The following is a 15,495-nucleotide window of genomic DNA, read 5'->3' on the forward strand; positions in this document are numbered from 1 at the left end:
ATCCATGCAGTTTTTCATATGCTGACGATGTGTGGTGCATATTGGTTGAGGAGGAAGTGTTTTGGGTTTTGTCTTAAGCATTTATGCACCAAATCTTTTCTACCAACCTACATTGAAAACCTGTGCTTGTTTGCTGCATTAAGGGCAGGTGTAAACATCAGATCATATGCAAATAGTTAAATTGCATACTTCCAGACTTTAAAAAAAGATAAATACCCATAATTAAAACATAATAATAATATTTTAAACGATATGTAGCCTATATAACACTAGCTAATAACACACATTGATCAACAAGGAAAAGCAAATTGTGACCGTTAAGAAAAGACGTTTTTGAATAGAGACATGAAAATATGAAACAAGAGAAACAGGTGGGGCCTACATAATAAATGTTAGGTGAAGGCTACAAGTCATGAGCATCAAGGTATTACATTACCTTATATGGAAGTGTGTTGGCAGGCTGATCATGGGAAATTATAGTCTATGCCTGGATATAGTTATATGATAGAAATAGCTTGAAAGTATACATTCGAGATACCCAAAGACGTTGTACATGTTATTAAAAACAACATCTAAAAACACTTCACTGTATTTTGTATAGACTACTATCAAACTCACTGTTTACGTTTTGTAGTCATCCCCGAGGTGAGGGCTAATGGTATGTTCTCAGCGTTCCTTTTCACGGAAGTTCCAAAAGCGTCCATAGACAGCTTCTGGTGTACTTCCGCCCTCGGATTTTTCAGTGAAAACAGAGAAATGGTAAGCTTGAGACCTATATTCATTCATTTCCTACTGACCAATTAGTGACACATTTCTTTGAAAACATTCACATCATAATTAGTATACATGCATCACTATGGCGTAAGAAAGATTTGTCAGCTAGCTACAATGGAGCATCCATTCCACACCCTAATTCTTGCTAACATATCGTTAGCTAGCGATGATTCTCCATGCATTAAACACGAACTGTATCGTATGCTACCAGGTAGAGGTTCTAAGAAATAAAGACTCGAAACACCAGACAACTCTCCGGCAACAAAATGTGTGATGCTGTTCAGTCTCATATGCACATACTTCGTTTGAAGTAACTTCTCATTTTAATATAGAATGAGTTTAAGCATGTCTTTGTGACTTTGGTCAAATGTGGGGCATATAATACAAATGTGTGTCTGTCTCTTTTTGCAGACGGCGACACTGCGTCCGTACTTGAATGCGGTGCGTGCTACACTTCAGGCCGCCCTATGTTTAGAGAATTTCTCCTCTCAGGTAGTTGAACGTCACAACAAGCCTGAAGTGGAGGTTCGGTGAGTATATCTTACAGAGGTTGACATGATGATGATGGTGGTGCTCCTGTAAATATCCATTGCATTCCATATAAACATGCCCCCCCCTAATTGCCTGCTTGTTACAGGAGCAGCAAAGAGTTGCTTTTGCAGCCTGTCATCATCAGCAGAAATGACAAAGAGAAGGTTTTGATAGAGGGCTCCATCAACTCTGTGCGTGTCAGCATCGCTGTTAAACAGGTTGGTTCTGACATCTACGTGCACACACACCATCAGGGAGGGGGGGGGGGGGGGGTCCTTTTCCAGCCACTTGTCCACAGGTCTATGATGTGACCGGAATGATTTAAATGTTTGAAAGAGCTGAGCTATTCATAAGGGGGATTGTCATAAGCAAGAGTGAATTCTAACTACAATTGAAACTGGTACAATATATAGTGTCATTTAGAAATACTCTTTGAATTTCAACTTGCACTTATCTGTCATTGCTATTGCTATACTCTACTCTAATGTGTGCATTGTCATCTCCAGGATATGTGTAACAGGAACTGTATATTGTGACTATATAGTGTGTAGGGACTGGCTGTTTTATTTTTGTCTGTGTGTTTGCTCTTATAGGCTGATGAGATCGAGAAAATCCTCTGCCATAAGTTCATGCGCTTCATGATGATGAGAGCAGAGAACTTCTTCATCCTGCGGAGAAAGCCTGTGGAGGTAAGGGACCGTGAAAGGGAGGAGGAAGGAATGGAAGGTGTTTGGCATTTTAGGCCGAGAGCTCCTCGCACAGGTCAGGTGGTTCCCTATGGACGTACACACACTGGGGTCCTGCTCGAGGAGGAGAGAGACTAGCAAAGGGCCTGGATAGGGTTCTTTTAAAAAGTCCAGCCTGTGATTCTAATCCTGCCCTCTGTTTGTCCAAGTCAGTGAAGTGTTCCTCATGGTCCTCTAGCTGTCCTTGCAGTGTTTGTGCTCAAAAAACTCCAGTATTAATACTCAATCCTGGCTCTTTAAATGGGACACAGACAAAGGGAGTATAATTTGATTGCCCATTGAACACAGAAATCAACTACCTTTTAAAAAATGTAATCACAGTCGCATGCATGCATACACTACTCACAAAAAGTTAGGGATATCTGGCTTTCGGGTGAAATATAATGTTTCAGTACAGAACTGTTGGACATGCGCATTCAAAAGTTTAGAGGTCACATTAAGTTCACCTATGAAGGTTATAGTGGATTTTAGGTTCATCCTAAAATTTCACCCACAAGACAAATATCCCTGACTTTTTGTGAGTAGTGTATGTGTGTATTGCATTAGTAGCAGATAATCAGTTTTTTTTTTAAGGTGTGACCGTTAGCCTGGAGATTCCAGACCCTGGTAATCTAGAAAGATTAAAGGTCTGGCCACGAATAATGTAATGTCCCAACTCGAGAGGCGGCACCAAGCGTGCATATGAAAATCTCACTGCACGCAATTGGATAACACAATACGACTAACATTTATTGACTGATTCCGGACTTCGACGCAATTGGATAACACTACGACTGTCATCTGTTTAGCTTGCCTCTGACCTGCCTATATCAGATATGCCGATGAAATTGGCTCCCCGCGATACAAGTGGCAAAAGTAACGTGGATCATTACTCAATTTGAAACTCACAATTCAAATTGTGCTCTTGTGAGAACTCTGGAGTTTCCAGGGTATGTGACCGTAGCAACTTCTTGGAATTGCTTTAATCTGTGTTTGTGTTTGTGACATTTATATTGAAGCATTATCTTTTGTTGAGACCTCACCAATCAAATGTTCATTCCTCCGCCATTACCTGCAAGCACAATTCTTGACTGTACTGCAACACACCTAAGGTTCAAGGTTATATTATTTTGTCTTCCATGAGAGGAAATTGCTGCATCAAACAGACATTACAAGACACCCACATTTGCAACCATCACTTTTTTTAGGTAGACCTTAAATAGCACACATCTGCAGGTTTAACTCTGACCTACACTGCAGTCATAGTACCGCACATAGCCACATTCAGCACAGGCACTTTTCCATAGCCACAGTTCAAACCACCATCATGCATAGTTCCACACACTCAAGCACCTGCAGTTATCTTACTGTATATTTCCTACTGTACTGCGGGAATGTCCCATTGGTCATTTTGACAGACGGGGAACAAATGAGTGAAAGCTGCAGTTGTGTTTACACAAAGGAACCCTGTACCTCCTTCCAGATTTCATAAGCACATCATTTCAGAGTTCAACAGATAAAGTCCTCTCTTGTTAACCATCTCTCCCCTTTTTTCCCCTGAAGGGCTATGACATTAGCTTTCTCATCACAAACTTCCACACGGAACAGATGTACAAGCACAAACTGGTGGACTTCGTCATCCACTTCATGGAGGAGATTGACAAGGAGATCAGCGAGATGAAGCTGTCAGTCAACGCCCGTGCTCGCATCGTCGCCGAGGAATTCCTCAAGAATGTGAGTCGCTTGACTTTTCCTGTCCTTTCTTGTTCTTTTCGCGTTCACATGTATCAAAAGAGTCTGCAACGGGCCAGAGCCTGATTAGAGATGGCTGCAGTTTTGAGGGTTTTTTTTTTTTTACTCTTTTTACATGTTTTTAGATGTTGGAATTTGTTTTCAAGTTGAGTTTTTCTTTTTCTCCACAGTTCTAAGAAACAATAGTGTCTGCAGTCTGCGCACTGGCCATGTGACGCCCAACACCAGGGTGACTAAGGGAGACACAAGGTGCCTCTGAGACAGCAATGCTACTCTACAAAACGACAGACTTGCCAACCATGGAGCGGTAGATCGACTCCAACCCTGTTTGAGTAGCATCAGCATGCAGTTGCACTGTCCACAGTAGCAAATAAGAGCCATAACTAATCCTTTAGTCCCACACTTGACTCAACCATCTCTGCTCAGTCCCCAGCTCAAGGCTTGTCTGTCAAACCAGTTCAGCACTGTGATAATGGCCAGTGTACCACAGTTTTTACGAACAGTTATCATGTGTAACAGAATGTCATTCATCCACATTGTTGTGATCTCCCTCTCTTGCCACCAATTTAGACGTCTGACGCCACTAAAGGGTCAAGGTACACACAAGACCAGATTTGTTCCTGTCATTCTAATGGATGTTCTTCTGTTTTATATAAAATATAATATATGCATGTGTACTACAGTGTTCCTTAGTTTATTTTGTTATGAAAATATGTCACCATATCAGGAAAGGAGGTCTATGTGGAATAAGTTTAAAATAAGGCAAATGTTGTGTGTGTGTGTGTGTGTGTGTGTGAGAGAGTAAAACTGAGGTGAAATACCTTAGGCTTCTGCGCTTGTGATGCACTCAGATGTAGACTGGACATTCCAAAATTCAGAAGCTATTAACACCCCGTGCTTTCTAATGTAATTCATTTTTCATCGTTTTCTACTTTATGCAATAAATGTTTATGCACAGTGACCAAATTCCCTATTTCCCCCCCTCTTGCTTTATGCATTTATTTTATGGTTAATTTCATTGACATCAGAGCATATACCAGTTATATGATCCATGGATGTATGTTATACCCATCAGATTAGAAAACTTTATTAATCCCATCAGTGGGCAATTAAGTTTGCAGTCCCGGTCTCCATCAATCTACAATAAATAGTATAAATAAAAAATAAAATAAAATATAGAAATACAAGACCTAAAGAAAATAAAATAAATAAGAAGATAAAAGACATATACATCTTAACACACACATACAGTCAGGCACCCTGTCCTGTCAGTGATGAACAGCGCTCAGTAAATCAAAATTTTCAGTAGTGTACTCTATCCCTTCAACCTTATTTAATAATCTAATGGATGTAGGGATGAAGGATCCAAAATACCTTTTTGTTTTTGTCCTGACAGAATAATAGCGCCTCCCAGAGGGCATTAATGAAAATGCACCACTTAAAACATGATCAGGCTGACTGATGATACTTTTAGCCTTTTGGACTGCCTGTTTGTTAAACGGAGCACTCAGACTATTTAGCTGTGTTCCAATAATCTTTGATGAAGTGTTAACAATGCTGCTGAGACTGTTCTTGTCTTTGACCGATAGGGTATTGAACCAACAAAAAGAAAAAGTTAAAAGACTCTAAAAAGACTGATAAAAGTTACGTAAAATGGTTTTAGAGACACTGAAGGAGTTAAGCTTCCTCAGCAGAGGAATTCTCTGTTGTCCCTTTTTGACAATTGTCTCAGTGTTTACATGAAACTTGAGCTCACTCTCAATTATTTTGTACCTAAGTACTTGTAAGAATCAACGATTCCCCCCCCCCCCCCCCCCCCCATGTATGATACTTGCTATTGGTTCTGCTTTTGTCCTCCTAAAATCAATTATGAGCTCCTTTGTTTTGGCTACATTTAAATCAAAAAAATGATTTTCGCACCACTTCACAAATGATGTCAACGCTAGCCCATGACTGGAATGTGGACCTTGGAATAAAGATAGCAGTGCAGTGTCATCTGAAAACTTGACTAGGTAGCTTCCTTGTTGGGAAGACCTGCAGCTATCTGTGTACAAAATAAATAACAAGGGAGAGAGAGAGAGAGAGAGAGAGAATCAATTGACATCAATGTCCAAGTTTTAAAAGCCAGTTATTATAAATGTCAGATTTATAGTAACTGCTACCTGCATGCTTAGGCGAGGTAATGCATTAAAATAAACTTGCAGGGAAGCGCAAACACTGTAGGTGGCGGTATTGTTTCATTGGAGTAAGCTACCAATTTAACAGTGAAAGGAAACGACGGAGAACAAGAGTGCAAAGTGTAAACACACGGCTATGGCTGACGAGAGGGGTGGAGGCGATAACAACAACATTGAGGATAATATGGGGAACCAGCTGCAGCTCCTGCCGGGTGAGAAAGTTGAAAAACAATTGGTTTCCCAGACCCGTGCTCTGACATCTGTTGGCATTGCTAAAATGGGCATTTGACACGTTATTAGGCTCTGAATTTCATAGACGTCATTTGAGAGGAGTTAGCTAGCTAACGTTTGCTTAGCTACACAATACGGATGATGTACTGTACATATTGCAAGTAACACTTGCATGTATACAATTAAACCATTCGCTTGCAACCGCTTCATTGCAATCTAATCTAGCTGAAGTGTTGACATTTTTCTGGATGTTCACGCGTAATTCTGCGTGCGTCTTTGGTGAGTGCGTTTCTGTTAGCCAGCCCAAGTAATTGGCTTTACATTACAAGGCAGTGACTTGTGCATTCAAACACACACCGTTATGTGAGAACTGACAGTGGCTGAAGTTCCATTTGGAATCATCTCACCATAGCAAATACTTACATTACATACACACACCTTAGATACATGTCTGGGACTGAAATAGGAGCCTTTTTTAAAAAACGAAAGTGAAAGCGACAGGTTTTTATTGGATTCTGTGTGCGAACAATTGCTCTTCTTCCTGTAGAAAATGAAGAGGAAGATGATGACTTGGAGATGGAAGATCGTGATAGTGATGAGGCTGAAAAGCCCAACATTATCAACTTTGACACCAGTCTGCCAACATCACATGCAGTGAGCAAGCATCTGGTCTTTTGTGTGTGTGGGTGTACCACTGTCCACCTCCAACTCCAACCCATCAGCAGCCCAAATCACCCCTTAATGTTTTTCTGTGTGTCCCTCCAACTCCATCTGCACCACTCCCTCAACACAACATAACACAACAAAACTACTCTCTCTCCTACCCCCCCCCTCCTCCCCCTCTCACTGTTTGTGTGTGTGTGTGTGTGTGTGTGTGTGTGTGTGTGTGTGTGTGTTTGAGAGAGAGGAAGACATTTTCCCAGGTGTGATAGTCTGATGTAGTGGATTGATATTGAAGATGTTGTCCGTTGAAGATTAAATGGCACTTGCTTGGCATTTATATTTAAGCACACACAAATAAATGTCTCTGTGTGTCTGGGTGAACAGTACTTGGGCTCAGACATGGAGGAGTTCCATGGGCGCACGGTGCATGATGAGGAGAGCATCCAGACGCTACCAGTCCTACCCCACGCAGCCCTTATGCTGATCCCAGGTCAGACCGTTCCCCTGCAACTCTTCAGGCCGCACGAGGTCAGCATGATACGCAACCTCGTCACCAGGGACCGTACCTTCGCTGTGCTGGCATATAGGTAACGCCCTATCACACATGAACAGGAACACACACGGAAATGTACTCGTCCTTACCCAATTTACACATCAACATGAATAAACACATACATTCATTGCATCTTGGTAAATGTGTGCTGCGCTTGGTAGATGTATGCTGGTCTAATGTGCAGCGCAAGCTGTGTTCTGAGCAATAAATTAATGAATAGATATTAGTTAATCTAGACAATTCTAATGTCACATGTTGCAGTGCTGGTGTCTGTGTTTTATGACACATGCCCTGGTGTGTGTGTGTGTGTGTGTGTGTGTGTGTGTGTCTATCTGTGCAGCCCTAGTGACAGTGGTGAGCAGGAGGCAGAGTTTGGCACGACAGCAGAGATCTATGCATTCCGAGAGGAACAGGAATACGGCATTGAGACTGTGAAGCTAAAAGCTATTGGGCGCCAAAGATTTCGTGTTCATGAGTTGAGGACCCAGGCTGACGGGTTAGTAAATGCACACACACACACACACACACACACACACACACACACACACACACACACACACACACACACACACACACACACACATACATATATATATATATAAAGCTGATCATCTAAATGAGTCAATACTGATAATCCCCCGCCATCTTTCTTCTGTACAGACTGTAGATATGCTTACTGATGGGTTTACAAGTATTAGCACACATATTTAATCTCACATGTTTCACACATCTAACATCACCCCTTTTCCAAACATACATTTCTCCTTCACTGCACAGGCCTGTTCCCTCCTCCTGAACACACTGTTTGTAATGTATGTTTCAGGATTCGGCAAGCTAAGGTGCAGATCCTTCCGGAGCGAATCTTACCTGATCCCCTGTGTGCACTGCAGCTGCTCACCCGCTTGCACATACACAGGCAGAACCATCACTGCATTGGCAACAGACAAGTAATGTGTTTGCTTTGATTGTCCAATTAAACTTTTTCGGTTTGTTTTTACTGTCAAATTGTCATCATGTTTTACTTGTCAATGATTTCAAGGTATACTGACAGAATTGATGATAGAGCAGAATATGAGATGGATATACTTCTCTCTTTCTCTCATTCTCTCTCTCCCTCTTGCTCTCACACAGAAGAGTCTCCGCTGCGCCAGTATGACCCAGTGGCCTCCATGGGTCTACGCACTTTATGATTCAGTAAGTTATTTTTGCACTTACATGTTGTTGTAGGAATAGGGATTATTATGTTTAAACTGTTTGAAGAGCTTCATATTTAAAGAGTGTCAAATAGCAGAAATGTATGTATATGTTTGTTTTTAGTTTTTTTCTTCTTCTCTCTGCTCCCTTGTTGAATTGTTGAAGTTGACATGTCCTTGGGTGCATTCTCCTTTGTAAGAAGTGTTTCACCTTTGTAAGAAGTGTTTTTTGTGTTTCAGGACACACTTATGAAAAGGGTAAAGAAACAGCTTCACGAGTGGGATGAGAATCTCAAAGATGAATCCCTTCCTACGAATGCTATAGGTACCACGTACACACTCACATACATACACATGCACTCACACAAATCCAACCTCCAACACTCTGTGGTTACTACTGTCCTGCTCTCTACCCTCCTAGATTTCTCCTACAGGGTTGCTGCCTGTTTGCCCATAGATGATGCCCTGAGGTTGCAGCTCCTGAAAATTGGTAGTGCCATCCAGAGGCTACGCTGTGAACTAGACATCATGGACAGGGTGTGTGTGTTTGTGTGTTTATGTGTATGTGTGTTTACTGTCTGTACATACTATTTATGACTGTTTGCCAAACATTTACCGGAATATCTAAGTCAAGTAGTAAGAGTAGTTTTGCACTCCTCCTCAGCCCTAAGCATTGTTGATCAACATACTGTACAAATCAATCACATAGTATTTGTGAAATTGCCGTGAATGTAATGTGCCACGATAGTAAAATAATTTTAGAGAGTAGAGAATTTTATAGATTTTCATGTGTATTTGACGCTTTGTTTATCCTGCCACCTGGTGGGGAAGGGATGCCACAAATGATTATGTCTGTTTGTTTGATATTGATTTTGTAGCTATTTTAACTACTTGTAACTATTGCAACTGTTTGTAGCCTATGGACCCTTTCAAGAGAGTTCCATTATCAGCATCATAGTTGGCCCCCCAAGACTTCCTTTTTAACATTCCATATGTTATCTTAATGCAGAGGAAGTAGATTGGGGCCCAAATAGAACGTTCAGGCATTGTTTTTGTTTTTATTGTTGAAAGGGTCTATACAACCTGACTGTTGTGCCTACCACTCTGCCTACCACTCGTGCCTATTACTCCATAGGTTTAACATATGGTCAACAAACGTTGTGACATAGGTGAAAAACCTCAATGCCTTCTGCAAAACCTTCTGCTTATATTGCTTAGCCACTATCTCCTGTTGTCATGGTGAGAACATTTGTATCTGTAGAAGTAAACACTGAGAGGTCGGTTGGTTGTTGATAGGTCAAGGTGAATGTCATTTCCTTTGCCTTCTGACCTTACAGGGTGCGGGGGTGTAATTCTAATGTTTACTGCTTTATTACTCCTACAGTGCACGTCTCTTTGCTGTAAGCAGTGTCAAGACACAGAGATCACCACTAAAAGTGAGATTTTCAGGTGAGCTGCCTGCCAACCCCACATCAGCTGTTCCCGTATGACACCTGGTACTAACATCATAGCCGTATTAACTAAGAGAGGAGGTTGCAAGCCCAATGGTTTTAGTGTATGAATGCAAAACAGAAGAAACAAAGAGTCAGAGAAGAATACAGACAAAACACACTTTACAATCAACCAAATACAGAATGGATGGCTGAAATCAACCCTGACTAAATACACACTTTCCAACTCTGCAGCCTGTCTCTGTATGGGCCTATGGCGGCATATGTGAACCCCCATGGCTATGTGCATGAGACGCTGACGGTCTATAAAACTACCAACCTCAATCTGATTGGACGACCTTCAACCCTACACAGCTGGTTTCCGGGGTAAGCCTTTGTGTGTCTGTGTGTTTTTGTTTGAGAGTGCGCATGACTTTTGCTAAATGGTCAGGTTCTAGCATGCACTGCATATACTCTATCATAACTGTTCCTGTAGGCCCATGTATTTGCAAGTAAATAGATAATGGGGTTCAGAAAGTGAATACCTAGAATGGCAACAAGAATGATTTCTAAGTTGTGGAACATTGCATACAGCTGGAAGTGCAACATTCCCTCACGTGTGTGTGTGTGTGTGTGTGTGTGTGTGTGTGTGTGTGTGTGTACTTGCATCTAGATATGCATGGACCATTGCACAGTGCCGAACGTGTGGATCTCACATGGGCTGGAAGTTCACAGCGGTGAAGAAAGACCTGAGCCCCAACCGTTTCTGGGGCTTGACCCGCTCTGCTCTGCTACCCACAATCCCACAGGGCGAAGAGGGCCTGGAGGGCTCCCGGGTGCTCTGCCTCTGACCTTTTGACTTCTACACTGGTCCTTGACCTGCAACTCGATCCTGACCCGCATCACACATTACTCTCGCCCCGATCTTGGTCCACCTCTTTAAGATCATTATCACACAGATGGACAATCAGAGTGTGCAGGACAAGTGAATATTTAGCACTGGGTAGACGACAAATTACTGACTGAGATCGGAGAGGGGAAAGAACGGGGATATCAAGAGAGTTCTAGGTGACATCTGCACATCTGTTATTTGATCTGTTTCCTGACACCACCCAGGCCATATCGGTATTTTGGTCAAATAACACAGTGGACTGCTCTACCCATCCGCTGGCTTATACACAATCTAGCTTTAGTCCACCCTTACGCATGTGTTCCTGTAAGTCGGGGATGTGCCATGTTGTTTCTTTTGTTTGTTTTAAATCAGAGCGTATGATTTGATGCTATCTCATGATGTTGATACAGTTTGATGGGAAGTCCAATGAGATATGAGAATCAAACATGAGCCATGGATAGGAGGAGGGGACTCGGTAATCGGTTTATCCTGATTGACTTACAAGGGGACTAAGTGCACAGTTTTTATATGGAGAAAGTTTTTTCTTCTGTAATTATATTTTTGTATTTATGTGGTCAGTGTCCATCAAAGCCAATTTCATTGGAAAAGGTGAGTGCCTCTCTCACATGAGTAATGAGAACATTAAAACATATCGCTGTGAAAGATCATTAAAACAGTACCGTACTCTGAAATACAAATATACACTCAGAATGTCTCACAGACCTCTGCTAGATTAATAAAACGGCAAACATGCACATAAACCCATAGCATATTGTTAAAGGATGTAAGATTTATTTGTGTGAAAAATCATAAACATAATGCTAAAATGCTATTGCTTCCAGTGTTTTTTTTTTTGTAAAGGAGATTCAGTTCTATTCATGCACTAGTTTTAATCATTAACTTTAGAAATAGATTTGTCTATGGTTTTAATGCAGTTGACAGCAGGGGTGTAGTGGTAAAATAGGAGTTGGGTATACTATGAATTCTGTGATCACAGTGAGGTGGACTGTGCCATGCCGTATCGGATTTTTCAGAACATTCAGACATTCAGAACATGTTTGATGATGGTGGAGGTTATTGTCCAATGTTTATAGCAATACCAGTGGTATTAAATGGTCCCTAGAGTGTTGATGAGTGTACATAGTGTGAATGTGGATAGGCCTAATAGTGTGATTTTTGAATGTTAAAAGTTGCAGTTGGTGAATAAACTGTTTTGAGAGGTGGATAAACACTATTTCTAAAATTTCAGAGGTGGATAAACTGCGTTTACTTACGTTTAGCCTCCACTACATCCCTGGTTGACAGGTAGCATACTTGGATAGGCGCACATGATTATTCGAAATGAAACCATAGAATGAAACTGATGAAGTCTCGTGGAGACAGGCTGTTGTTCGTACTCCATTACAGTAGGTGGCAGTAGAAGCCTGCTAGTGCGTGTCCAAACTCATCAAATGTACCCAAGAACAAGGGGTTCATGTTATGTAATCAAACCGAAACTGTAGAGATGATACATTTTTACGTGTTTTGATTGACCACTATCACTAAAACATCTGGTTGAAGATAGTAAGAGGGATACACAACTAGATGTGTATACTAACGTTTATTTTTTGTTATATTTTTCTTGTTGGGTGAATTGTGCTTTAGCCTACGTGCCGTAAGACATGTAGCATTTGAATCAGTGTTTGTGCTTCTGTAGTGTTTAATTGCGAGTGTACCTAAGGCTCTGATACATTGGAAGTTAGAATTTGGTCATGCCTCAAGAAGCAGAGCCCCCTCTTCCTCTCGTGCGCTCCCTACCCAGTGGAATCCCGTGCCATGTCGTTTTCTGTAACCGAAGTGATCGAGTTGTTCGCCCTGTGTGGATAAACTTCCGCGGAGAGCCTCAGACTTACAACCCAATTCAACCCAAGACGGGACAGAGAATGACTACATTTGTCGGTGAGTTTGACATCTTTGTCAGGTTTTTATTTGGAAGCACTGAGCTACCTGTGTTAGCCTATGTACGAAATAGACAGGTACACTTGTGAGAAGTTGAAAAAAAATACGACTTCATGCCTCCATGAATGTTCAGCCTATGCACAACACCAATCATTTCACATGTTATGATTTAGTCACAATCTATCAAATAGCGCCAGTTGTCATTGCAAACTGCCCAAGAGAACAATTTCCATTGCTAAACTTTCCTTGGGAAAATGTAGTTGTTGGGCCCTTTTAGTAGAGGCCTTTTTTAAACGAGTGACCGGAGCAGACTCGTATTATCTTAAGCGTTATGTTATTTGGAATCCATCAATAGAAATCCACCCTTGTCAGTGTTCAGTATACCCACTCGAGTTAGAATACCCACTTCATCTGAGGCATTTGCATTGGAATATTTCCAGATTGCAAAAGTCCCTGTAAACCATTACAGAAAGAGGCATCATTAACCACTTTGAGCGATATTCTAATCTCAAACTGTGGGCAGGCCCGCTGTCTGTGCTGAAGCCACACTGTCCAACTGTCCTAAAACATAGTTCCAATCATTCTCCTTATATGGGCAAAGGTGGCAACTTTTTGGTAGATTATTAGAAATATTTGGTAGATTATTTAAAAAAAAGTTAGATCATTATTATGGCAGTTCAAATAATGATGAGAGTAATGCATTCTACTGATCTAAACTGTCTTTCCAGGCCATCCTTGGATGTTCCGTGATGCTGAATCAGATGATCCCATGCGTGTGAATGAGAAGGAGCTGTACCTCCCCCGAGCCCAGAACACCATGTCACAGATGTCACTGGTCAACATCACTCTACCAGGTTTGTTTCTGCATGTGGGTACTCACATGCTGCACCCCCCCAACACACACACACACACACACACACACACACACACACACACACACACACACACACACACACACAATTATGGTGTTTACCTGAGTTGTTGATAGAATATTCCATTCATTCATATTCCCATTTACATATAACACAGCATAGTCCGATCATTACTAGTAAATTCTGTAAATGTTCCTGCACAGACAATTCGCCTTATTCACCCGGCGGCCAGAACGAGGCTAAAGGGTACACTTGCCATTACACCTCAGTCCAGCAGATGGTGGTGGTAATGCACTCCATTTGCAAACTGCAAAAAAAAAGCTCACCGAAAAAGAAGAAGGGTTCACTCATAGATATTAGAAAGCTAGATAGCGCATTGGGCTCGAGTTATATTAGTAGGCATACGTAAACGCAGTCGCCATATTGCTGGGGGCAACACGTTTACTGTCTACGGGCAACAGTTGCCGGCAATCAGAGACACCTGTTTGATTTCCAGTCAGAGTCACATGCTTCTCCATTGACCTCCAGTTATTGATTGCCCCCATCAAGATGACGATCCTATTTACGTACGTTCTGGAGCCCAATGCGGTATCTAGCTTTCTAATATCTATGGGTTCACTGACCTGTTCTTCTTCTTCAGTGAGTTTTTTTTTTTTTTTAGCAGTTTGCAAACGGAATGCATTACCACCACCATCTGCTGGACTGAGGTGCAATGGCAAGTGTACCCTTTAGCCTCGTTCTGGCCGCCGGGTGAATAAGGCGAATTCTCATATGATGTTGTAATGCCATTAAGGTGTATACTGTACATACATACTCCACACCTCAATAAAGGGACTTAAAGATTAGAATACTCCACGTCTTAGTTCGATTATTGCTTATTCCGACCATGACCTTGTTCGATTAAAGGTTGTATCAGCGATAGCGGGGATACGTCACTTCTGTTGATGTTCAAACAAAGCTGAGAGCTAGCTCGCTACTCCATCCCCCTCCCTCCCGTGCAATTGAAACTCTCCTAAAGTCGCATCTCGTCAGTTATTGGTTGAAACACTTTATTTTGCCTTTGAGTGGTTGCCAACCCTTGTTGGTAGCAATTGTTTTTGTGTACAGATCTCGGAGCCTGCTTATGGGGCAGGCAGCTAGCGGATCGTTAGGAAAGATTAGATGAATGTGATCATTTATGTTTGGGCCTTTTTTGGGCCTGAAATCACTGATACAACCTTTTAAGGCAATCAGAAATTGTTGTTGTTTACATGGCAGTGTTCTATTTGGAATATTGCCTTGATTGGGTTAATATCAGGATATTAATGTCCGTGTAAACATACTGATTGTCTAACAGTGGTTGTTGTTGTTGTGTGTGTGTGCGTGTGTCTTTGTGTATAGTGTTTACCCTGCGGGAGCGCTGTCTGCAGGTGGTGAGGAAGTATGTCTCTGCAGAGGACTTTCCTCAGCTGGAGATTGCCAAGACTCTTCAGGAGGACCTGGCAGACAAGCCAAGCCTCCAAAGAGACCTTCAGTGCATTGCACAGCGTGTGGAGCAGAGGTTACTGCAGGAGAGGCAACAAGAGCAGACATGAGAGAGAGAGAGAGAGAGAGTGTGTGTGTGTGTGTGTGTGTGTGTGTGTGTGTGTGTATGTGAGAGAGAGAGAGAGAAGATTGACAATTGTTGTGAGTGTTTGTCTTTGTATAGAAACACATTTGTACATGTATATATTTGAACTGTATAATTAAAATGATGGACTATAATTGGGCTCTTGTTTTTGTTAA

At 41.7% G+C, this 15,495-nt stretch overlaps 3 protein-coding genes across 4 annotated transcripts; all 3 read left to right on the plus strand.

The window, feature by feature from the left end:
- Window positions 1-643: 643 nt before the first annotated feature.
- Window positions 644-4,748, plus strand: arpc4 (actin related protein 2/3 complex, subunit 4). The gene is made up of 6 exons (XM_042090333.1): window positions 644-759; window positions 1,186-1,304; window positions 1,412-1,523; window positions 1,899-1,994; window positions 3,594-3,764; window positions 3,953-4,748. Exons 1-6 carry the CDS (start codon window positions 661-663, stop codon window positions 3,956-3,958), a joined length of 603 nt encoding a protein of 200 aa, XP_041946267.1. The 5' UTR covers window positions 644-660; the 3' UTR covers window positions 3,959-4,748.
- A 1,307-nt stretch (window positions 4,749-6,055) lies between these two features.
- crbn (cereblon) lies at window positions 6,056-11,751 on the plus strand. Its single transcript, XM_042090329.1, has 11 exons — window positions 6,056-6,171; window positions 6,738-6,844; window positions 7,238-7,440; window positions 7,747-7,902; window positions 8,230-8,353; window positions 8,538-8,600; window positions 8,840-8,924; window positions 9,021-9,136; window positions 9,984-10,048; window positions 10,285-10,416; window positions 10,703-11,751. Exons 1-11 carry the CDS (start codon window positions 6,096-6,098, stop codon window positions 10,878-10,880), a joined length of 1,305 nt encoding a protein of 434 aa, XP_041946263.1. The 5' UTR covers window positions 6,056-6,095; the 3' UTR covers window positions 10,881-11,751.
- Window positions 11,752-12,368: 617 nt separating this feature from the next.
- On the plus strand, window positions 12,369-15,474 carry vhl (von Hippel-Lindau tumor suppressor). 2 transcript variants are annotated; one of them, XM_042090335.1, is made up of 4 exons: window positions 12,369-12,859; window positions 13,588-13,713; window positions 15,112-15,312; window positions 15,349-15,474. In XM_042090335.1, exons 1-3 carry the CDS (start codon window positions 12,673-12,675, stop codon window positions 15,303-15,305), a joined length of 507 nt encoding a protein of 168 aa, XP_041946269.1. In that variant the 5' UTR covers window positions 12,369-12,672; the 3' UTR covers window positions 15,306-15,312; window positions 15,349-15,474. The 2 variants fall into 2 exon arrangements, with proteins under 2 accessions (XP_041946269.1, XP_041946268.1); XM_042090334.1 differs by having other exon boundaries at window positions 15,112-15,474.
- Window positions 15,475-15,495: the final 21 nt, after the last annotated feature.

The sequence above is a fragment of the Alosa sapidissima genome, chromosome 4 (genome assembly GCF_018492685.1).
Source record: "Alosa sapidissima isolate fAloSap1 chromosome 4, fAloSap1.pri, whole genome shotgun sequence".
Lineage (NCBI taxonomy): Eukaryota > Metazoa > Chordata > Actinopteri > Clupeiformes > Clupeidae > Alosa > Alosa sapidissima.

Bases quoted from the DNA above. Each gene is read 5' to 3' on its own strand.
- arpc4 (XM_042090333.1), top strand. From the start codon at position 661: ATGTTCTCAGCGTTCCTTTTCACGGAAGTTCCAAAAGCGTCCATAGAC. The intron at 1,524-1,898 runs GTTGGTTCTGAC...TTGCTCTTATAG, and splicing joins TCAGCATCGCTGTTAAACAG to GCTGATGAGATCGAGAAAAT. The intron at 1,995-3,593 runs GTAAGGGACCGT...TTTCCCCTGAAG, and splicing joins TGCGGAGAAAGCCTGTGGAG to GGCTATGACATTAGCTTTCT.
- crbn (XM_042090329.1), top strand. From the start codon at position 6,096: ATGGCTGACGAGAGGGGTGGAGGCGATAACAACAACATTGAGGATAAT. The intron at 7,441-7,746 runs GTAACGCCCTAT...CTATCTGTGCAG, and splicing joins TTCGCTGTGCTGGCATATAG to CCCTAGTGACAGTGGTGAGC. The intron at 8,925-9,020 runs GTACCACGTACA...CTACCCTCCTAG, and splicing joins CCTTCCTACGAATGCTATAG to ATTTCTCCTACAGGGTTGCT.
- vhl (XM_042090334.1), top strand. From the start codon at position 12,673: ATGCCTCAAGAAGCAGAGCCCCCTCTTCCTCTCGTGCGCTCCCTACCC. The intron at 12,860-13,587 runs GTGAGTTTGACA...CTGTCTTTCCAG, and splicing joins GAGAATGACTACATTTGTCG to GCCATCCTTGGATGTTCCGT. The intron at 13,714-15,111 runs GTTTGTTTCTGC...CTTTGTGTATAG, and splicing joins GGTCAACATCACTCTACCAG to TGTTTACCCTGCGGGAGCGC.